Source organism: Punctularia strigosozonata (genome assembly GCF_000264995.1).
Source record: "Punctularia strigosozonata HHB-11173 SS5 unplaced genomic scaffold PUNSTscaffold_17, whole genome shotgun sequence".
Lineage (NCBI taxonomy): Eukaryota > Fungi > Basidiomycota > Agaricomycetes > Corticiales > Punctulariaceae > Punctularia > Punctularia strigosozonata.
Genome location: NW_006767449.1, coordinates 221,430 through 230,529, shown reverse-complemented (window position 1 = coordinate 230,529; position 9,100 = coordinate 221,430). Strand labels below are relative to the sequence as shown.

General features: G+C 58.4%; 1 protein-coding gene across 1 annotated transcript; it reads right to left on the bottom strand.

The window, feature by feature from the left end:
• Window positions 1–7,551: 7,551 nt before the first annotated feature.
• Window positions 7,552–8,115, bottom strand: PUNSTDRAFT_76114 (uncharacterized protein; the record flags this gene model as incomplete). Its single annotated transcript, XM_007388195.1, has 1 exon — window positions 7,552–8,115. A coding segment is annotated over one exon (564 nt), but the record flags the coding sequence as incomplete, so codon positions are not given.
• Window positions 8,116–9,100: the final 985 nt, after the last annotated feature.

Genomic DNA, 9,100 nt, shown 5'->3' with positions numbered 1-9,100 from the left:
TCTACCTCTGCTTGCACTCAATAGCAGACACATCCCATTCAACATGGCACATGCACCAATCGTGGAAAGAGAGGACCTCGCTTGCCACCTTGAACATCTGCACGACACAGAAGGGCAGCCAGTTGGTCAACACCCACCGACTCCACATCTGCGCATCATCCCCGAGCCATCAGATGACTACCATATCCAATTCTGCATGATTGACCCGCTGGACCTGCTTGTCACGTGTCAATCCAGACCAACCTACGCCGATCCGCTCCGCTGATTGTCACCAATCCTCACCGATCGTCTCCGATCCGATCTCCGACCCTTCACCGACTTCTTCGCCGACGCCGATCCCGCCTTTCCCGTTTCGGTCAAGGGCAGGATATGCCTATCACATGCACCGGGCCACCGGCAGCTCAACGCCCCGGTGGTTCCAGATCTTGAACGGATTCAACTCCGACTTTCCTGTTTCCTGTTCCCTTTGTCTGACATCATAGCTTCCCTTTGTAGACTTTAGTTTCCCGTCGCTTGCCACGGATCTTTTGGTCCGCCTTTCCTGTCTCTTCCGTAGATATGATCCCTTTGTGCCCCATGCGTTATCTCTCGTCTCTATCTGTTTCCTTGGTGCGCTGAACGGTGCCTCCGATCTCTGACTCTCCGATTTCGCCATTGTTCTCTTTTATGTATATAAACCGTTGAACTGTACCGTAGATAGTCAGTTCAAATATCGACTAAGCTTTGCTCTCTCTCTCCTGCGGACTCAGAGCGCGTAGCAGCCTAGCACATGAGCTTAGGCTTGGTCCGCATCCAATCTCGACTCCACCAACGCTTCCGACTTCTCGACTTCACACCGACGTGTCTCGTCTCCGACTCTGCTCCGACTCTACCCCTTGAGTTTCTCTTTCTATTTCATTCTATTCTTTGTATATACGTTTTGGACTTCGGTCCCCCGACTCTATTACCCTTTGCTTGTATCCAATCTTGACACTGCTGTACTACCAGTTCAATGGCTACATCATCCTAAAGCTGGACTCAGTAGCCAGCAGCAGCCATGTCAAGTGCCTCAAGACTCTGCCAGGCTACAGCAGAAGTATTCACACTCTGGCTCATGTTGATCCTTGTATGTTCCACCCACTTGTGCTGATCACGCTCTGGTTGTCAGAGCAAATAATCACATAAAAGCCGCTCAAACCTCTCTACAGGGCCAAGCATAGGCCGAACTCTATCGCCACCATCTCTGCCCAGCCGATTTTCCAATCTTCCAAGTGCCAGCCCGGTGCAAGCTTCCAAGCATCCCATTCGCCGTTCAGGACAACACCAACGCCCCACAATGTGGAAACGTCTACCCAGAAATCACATTCAATGATCTCTGGTGGCTGCCGCAGTGAGCTCCTGCAGGGGCCCGCCCTTAATGTGATCCTCCAGAAATCGATGTTGCCCAGAACTTGGCTATTCGGTGTCTGCCAAGAAAATGCCGAGGAGGCCAGTGAGAACAAAGACGTGAACTTTGATATGGCAACCAGTCTTGAACGCCCATCCGGTATCACCAGCCCATCCGGTATAACCAGGCTGCAGTGGACGAGGGTCCCCATGACCTGCTCGGCTTCGTGCTGTGTGAACATGCCTCCGGCAACCCACAGTTCAAGTTTGATGATGTAGCGAGCCGGTTTGTCATTGGGGACCGAGACCCATTTGCAATTGAGGTCCCAGTCCAAACCCAGATAGCGGAAAGTCTGTGTGAAGTTCCTGGTCTTCAATGGCTTCCACAGCCAGCCCAGCTGCTCTGCCAGCCAATACACCTCGACTAGACTGTACGCAAATTCGAGAGGACGGCTCTTGCCAGCGCAGATAAGGTAGCGGACAAAAGCAAAGTCATCCACCCACTTTTTGAGGGTGTCGACACCGGATTTCAGGTATATTGCAGCTATGTAGTCAACTACCCTGCCTCACACCCCCGGAGAGCTTACCGGTCTGAAGGGCATGCAGGAATCTATCCAGAACTGGTCTTGCTACTGGACCATGAAATGAGGTTGCTAGTCTGGGTGAATGGGGATGCAACGAAAGGTGGAGTTGACATTGAGCATGGCCACCTGCATGCCTGGCAGGGCGTCTATAACGAGGACTACCATCTCTGAGAAAGTGCCCCACTTGCATGGGAACGAGCCGGAATCGATGGCGGCGTTCATCTATGCAATGGCAGGATTGTTGCACGGGTAAGAGAAGTCCTGTATCATCCGCAATTCTGCGTTTCCAGCCTTTGGTACTGCTCCTAGTGGGGAGGTACAGAATAGGCCAATGAGGGTCTCGAGCCTCTCACAATCCGACAGGCTGTGTGGTCTTTGTGAATGTACATGTCGATTGCTTCCACGTTCAACAACACAGACTTGTGATTAGGAGGCGTATAAGTGGTGTGTATAGGGGCGGGAGTGCCCATATCGAAACTGATCCGCATGCCTAACGGCACGTCTGAGAAAGTATCTAGCAGGTTGAGTGAGTCGAGGAGAGACTCCCATTCATCTGGCTTGAACGGGGTTGTCATGGCCAGCGTTAGTGATGACACAGAGGCTCGCAGAATGAGCGTCTCCACACAAGTGTTCTGGTTGGAGACTCAGTGTTTTGTCAAGGATGGGTTCCGCGATCTCTGCATGGCTGACGGTGTTCCTGCAGGCTCCTGCCTGCGGTTGGCCAGCACAAGCTGGGCCTGTTGTGGCTGTGGCTGGAGTATCCTCCTCCCGAGGTGGGCAATATAGAGATTGTCACAAATCGCTCAATGATGCTCACGTGGGTCGATGGGGGTGTTGAGCCGGCACCTTCAAATCTCGATGTCATATGCAAGCCAGATGGGACAGACATTCTCACTGCTGACGCCGTGGCGCAGGCAAATGTTCTCATGGTGGGTGAACCAGTCCTCATATTTGTGCAGGAGATACTTGTTGAACAGCTGAAGGTAGCGTTGCCACACCTGGAGCCACTCAGCGAACAAGAGTTGCATCTCACCTTCTGGTGAGAGCGGCTGCTGCACTGGGACCAAACCTCCAGATTCGATCTGCCAGAGGTTCGCCAGGTTAGCATTTGTATCAATGCCTTGGACCATGCAGGCAGCATCTGTGAGGTGGTGAAGGGGTACGTGCCTCTTGTGGTCATTCTCAAAGATGTTGCATATCTGTTGTGGAATGATATAGTTATTGACATCCGCTACCACCCCGGTGATACGTGCTGGCCAGCCTCACAATGATACTGGGATAGGCGAAGCATAAGCTATCAGGAACTTGTCGGCATGACGTGCCTGTCAAAGAGGTACCACCCAAAGTGCCGTGAAAGAATGACGTGGGTGTTGCGCGGCCCCACACAGTGGGCGAGTTGGTCACCGGGCTCTTCCAGCTCATCCGACTCAGGGCTGGTGTTGTCTAAGGGCGTCTAGCAGCTGGACAACACTCGAGAACGAGCTGGAGAGCACAGACAGTGAGCAGAATGAAGTAAATACATGGAGAGGGCTATCCTACCTGGAGAGCACAGACAGTCAGCAGAATGAAGTGCCCAACTCGTCTGTGGCTCTCCAGTAAAACTGTCAGCACAGCCTACAAGCTAAAGCGGCCACAGCCACGCGAAATAAGCGCCAGAGAGCTGGCAAGTCACCACAGACAACACTCCCCCCTGACGAGGCAACTCTCAAGCTAATCCCATCAAACCCCTGCAAACCTCCACCTTCGAGCGATCCAGAGACTTGGTGAGCAAGTCGGCAGGCATCTCCGCCGTGGGGATGTAGCTGACAGAGATCTTCTTCGCCTCAACGGCGTCCCTAAGCCAGTAGAAGGCGAGGTCGAGGTGCTTCATGCGCCCGTGATGTTCTGGGTGCTTTGCCACAGAGAGAGCCGACTGGTTGTCGATGCGGAGCATAGAAGAGGAGCTGACATCGAAGCCGAGCTCAGTGAGGAGGTTGCGGAGCCAGATGACCTCCCTGCCGGCGTAGCAGGCGGCCACATACTCGGCCTCAGTGGTGGAGAGAGCCACGACGGTCTGAAGCTTCGAGCTCCAGCTCACGGCGCCGGTACCGACCTTGAGGATATAGCCAGAGGTAGAGCGGCCGTTGTCCGGGTTGCCGCCATGGTCAGCATCACAGAACGAGCTGAAGAGCTCGCCGGAGTCGTCAGGAGCGTACCGGATGCGCAGGTCGAGGGTGCCCCGCAGGTAGCGGAAGAGGTGCTTCACGGCCTTCCAGTGGGCCGGTCCAGGGTTGCTGGTGAAGCGAGAGAGAACGCCGACGGCATAGGAGATGTCGGGCCGAGTGCAGATCGCCAGGTAGAGCAGGGAACCCACTGCGCTGACGTAGGGCTTGTCCTGCATGTAAGCGACGTCGTCAGGAGTGCTGGGAGCCATGGAGGTCGACAAGCGGAGGTTGGGATCCATAGGAGTCTTCACCGGGCTGCAGGTGCTGAATCCGTAGGTGTTGAGGATGTCGAGGACGTACTGGTGCTGATCCAGAGTCATCGTGCGGTTGGGGCGGTCCCGGGTGATGTGCACGCCGAGTAGGAGCGAGATCGGACCCAGGTAACGAAGCTTGAAGCGCCGGGAGAGCTCCTCGATAACCGCATCCTTGGCCTCCTTGCTCTTGGAGACAATGGTCAGATCATCCACAAACACCGGCACAATCACCTTGACACCGTCGCGCTCCCAGACATAGATGCTCTTGTCGCAGCGGACCCGGGAGAAGCCCATCTCCTGCAGGGCGGTGTCGAGTTTCTGGTTCCAGACGCGAGGAGCCTGCTTGAGGCCGTAGAGAGACTTGCGGAGCCGGCAGACGACGCCGGGCTTACCCTGCTCAAAGCCGTCGGGCTGGTCCATGTAGACCTCCTCCACCGGATCACCGTTGAGGAAGGCGTTGGAGATGTCCACCGAGTCGGCCTCCCAGTCCTCGAGGGCGCAGATGGCCAGGATAGCGCGGAGAGCGGCCCACTTGGCAGTAGGAGCGAAGGTTTCGTCGAAGTCGACTCCAGGGCGCTGGCTGAAGCCCTTGGCGACGAGGCGGGCCTTGTAGCGCTCCACAGAACCGTCGGCCTTGCGCTTGACCTTGAAAACCCAATGGGAACCGATGGCCTTGCGTCCGGGAGGCAGCTGGACCAGCTCCCAAGTACCGTTGGCGATGTGGGCCTCGATCTCCTCCATGGCGGCCTTGTACCAGAGATCCGAGTCAGGACGCTTCATGGCCTCGCAGAAAGACCTAGGCTCGTTGCCCCGTGCCTCAGCCTTCAGTGCGCAGGTCCGAAAGGCAGCCTCGAGGCTCTGAAGGAAGGAGAGGTGGTCCGGCGACGAAGGAGCGGCATAGACGGTGTCAAGGCCAGCTAGCACCAGCATGGCGTCTTCCGGCTCAGCAGCGGCCAGGGGATCCTTGGAGGAGGTGTCGTCTTCGTCCTCGCTGCTCTCGATGGCTGGAGTGGGCTCCCGGTAGGCCTGAGGGGCCGGAGAGCGAGAGGGGACGATCCACCAAGGCTGCACGGGCTTGGGTGCACGGCGCTCACGTCTGAGGGCCAGAGGAGGAGTCGGAGGGCGTTCAGGAGGCGTAGGAGAGCGCTCTGGGTCCGGTGACGGCGCTGCAGAGCGAGGGACAGGTGATGGGGAGGCGTCAGGCGAGGCAGAACCAGTGGGAGGCGAGGACGAAGCACGAGGAGACGGCGGAGGTGTCTGGACTCTGGCAGGAGACACAGGCGGCACATGGGGCGGTTCCAGATCTCCCCCCGGTTCAGGGATGTCCTGGGCATCCTGAAGCGGTGGTGGTGCCATATCTCCCCCCGGAACCGGCGCAGGTGCGTCAGGAGGAGAGCGAGGAGCGCCGTGCAGCGAAGGCAGGGCACGGAGGAGGAAGTCGGAGGCAGCAGAGTCCCAGCTGGCGGTAGAACGCGCTCCAGGGAAGTACCGCTCGTCGAAGATGGCGGCGTTAGAGATGATCCACTTGCGGGTGTCTGGGTTGTAGAACAGCCATGCCTTGTAGTCCTCCGCGTAGCCGACGAAGATGCACTTCTCAGAGTGGGAGGAGAGGCCGCGGCGCTTGTCCTTCTGGATGTTAACGTAGGCAACGCACCCGAAGACCCGGAGGCGTTCCACAGAGGGCTTGATCCCGTTCCAGCCGAAGTAGGGTGTTGCGCCCTTGGGCAGGGCAGCAGAGGGTGTCCTGTTGTGCACATGGACGTAGGCGGCGACGGCGAGACCCCAGAACGATGGAGGCAGGTTGGACTCGCTCAGGAGAGCGGTGGCGCCCTCGGCCAGAGTCCGGTTGGCGCGTTCGGCAACGCCGTTCTGGTGGGGCTCGTTTCGGACGCTGTGCTCGCGTCGGATGCCTTCGGAGGTGCAGAGATCGTCCCACTCCTTTGAGATGAACTCGCCGCCCTTGTCGTCACGCAGTGCACTGATCTTGCATCCGGTGAGCCGCTCAGCAAAGGCCTTGAAGCGCAGGAAGGCCTGGAACGCGTCGCTCTTGCGCCGGAGCAGCACCACCACCCAGAAGCGGTGGGCATCATCGACGAAGATCACCCAGTATCGGTACCCTTCAGGCGTCTGGACAGGGATAGGGCCGTGGACGTCCATGTGAACAAGACCCAGGGCCTCTGACGCACGCCGGGAGGCCCTCAGAGGCACAGGAGGCCGGTGCAGCTTGCCGGAGATGCAAGGCTCACAGATGGTGTCTGGAGCGGCGTCCGAGTCGAGCTTGAGGCCAGAGACGCTGTCCTCCTTCAGCATCCGGCGCACATAGTCGACGTTGACGTGCCCGAAGCGTCGATGCCAGAGCTCGAGGTCCAAGGCGCAGGTGCTGGCAGGCTGGGCGTGCTCCAGGGCCGGCAGGGTGCGCCCGTTGACGATGGCGGCGTTGGAATCGCTCACAGATGCGGTGAACAGCGTGGTGGTGCCTCGAACGAAGGCCATAAGGCCCCTGGTGATCACAACGCGAATGGATTTGTGCTGAGTGAGATACAGGACTGATAGGAGGTTAGAGCGAAGCTCTGGGATGTGTAGCACCCTGGTCCACTCCACTAGACGCGATTCCTGACCCTCCACCACCGGCTGGAAGCGAACGGAGCCGACACCGATGACGTAGATGAGTTTGGAGTCGGCGAGGCGAATGGGGACGTTGCAGGGCGTGTAGGAGATGAACCAGTGACGGTGAGGCGTCATATGAGCAGTGGCCCCTGTATCGGCGGTCCAGTCAGTGCTGGGGACATCTAGGACGGCGGGGAGGGGCTCAGACGACGAGGAGACACTTGCATTGCCAGCCAGCTCGACGTGGACGGCCTGTCCGGCGGTCTGGGGAGAGCCGGGGGCGTCCTGGGCCTTAGAGGCGGCCTTGGCCGTCTGAGAGCGCGGCGTGCGACGTCCTGACTTGCGCTCAGCGATCTCCTTGCGTGCGGCATCCCTGGCGGCGCTCCGGCGATGGCAGGTGGCCTCCGAGTGACCCTTGTAGCCGCAGAAGTCGCAGAGGACGTCCTGGGCGGCGGAGGAGCTGGGAGCGGCCTGAGCGCGATAGGCGGCGTTGTCGGCAGCTCCGGCGCGCGGCAGGCGGTGGTTATGTTCGCGGATGAAGGCCTGAACGACGTTGGAACGGCTGGGGTTGAAGCGGACGAGGGAGGAGGTGAACTCGGCGTATTCTGGGCCGAGGGAGTGGAGCATGGACATGGCGGCGAGGTCGTCGTCGAGGTCGGCGATGCTGTAGCGTTCTGGACGAAGGGCCTTGAGTTCCTGGTGCAGGGAGTCGACTCGAGCGATGAGGGAGGGGAGGGACTCGTCAGCACCCTTTCTAACGGTGAGGAGGGCGTCCAGGGCGTTGAAACGCGCACCAGACACCTTCTGGAGGTGGACCTCGGCCAACTTTGCCCACATCTTCACCGGATCCATCTCAATCCCCACCACATGCACCCTCTGACCCGGCTCCAGCGCCCTATAGATGGCTCCTGCTGCTGCCGCAGCCTTATCCCTCCATGCCACGGCCCCAGCGTCGTCCGAGGGCCTCAAATCCTCGCCAGAGACGATGAACCAGACCTTCTGCTCGGCGAGGTAGGCCCTCATCTCGGGCATCCAGGTGTTGTAGTTGTTCTCCCCCAGCGGGGTGACCTTCTGGGTGCTGGTGGAGGTGTTGGAGGACATAGGCGGCGGTGTAGAGGCTGTAGACGAGTAGGCGACGGTGTAGGGCGACCAGGGAGGCTATAGACGACGAGGAAAGCGTAGAATCGAGTCAGGGAGAGCCTTATCGATGTAGATCGTCGAAAATCGCTCCTAATCGATGGCAACGGCGTCCTGAGTGCTGCAGACGGCGTAGGACGATGGGCGGCGCTTGTGGGGGCTTGGAACGACGAAGGGAAGCGACGGAGAGGTCCTGGACCGGCGGGAACGGTTCAGGTGTCGAAGTGGAGCGATGGGGAGCGGAATGACGCTCTCGGGGGCGGAATGAAGCGGTATGACGCTCTGGGAGGCTGGTGACAGCAGAATGACACTCTGAGGAGTGGGATGATGCTACAGGGAGCGGGATGACGATATAGGGAGTGCCTTGCAGCGGAATGACGCTCTGGAGAGCGGTGGTTGATGTGCTATGACACGGTTGAAGTGCCAGCTGTCAGGAGTGAGTCAGAGCGGCTCAGGGCTCATAACCTGTTGTCTAAGGGCGTCTAGCAGCTGGACAACACTCGAGAACGAGCTGGAGAGCACAGACAGTGAGCAGAATGAAGTAAATACATGGAGAGGGCTATCCTACCTGGAGAGCACAGACAGTCAGCAGAATGAAGTGCCCAACTCGTCTGTGGCTCTCCAGTAAAACTGTCAGCACAGCCTACAAGCTAAAGCGGCCACAGCCACGTGAAATAAGCGCCAGAGAGCTGGCAAGTCACCACAGACAACAGCTGGGTGACTCTGACTGGAGTCCCGGTTGGTACTCCGATGCCCTGGGATTGTCTGTGAGTCCGTTGGATCGATAGCATGGTATGTGCCGAGGAAGAGGCAAGCAAGAACATGTGGCTCTGGCCATAGCAAGCAAGTAGAAGCGTGTAGCAAGAACACGAGCAAGGTGGTGGGTTTGCATCCAGCAAGAGGAAAGGTGTGTTGAAAGACTCAGTGAGGTGTGTCGCTCACCTGACGA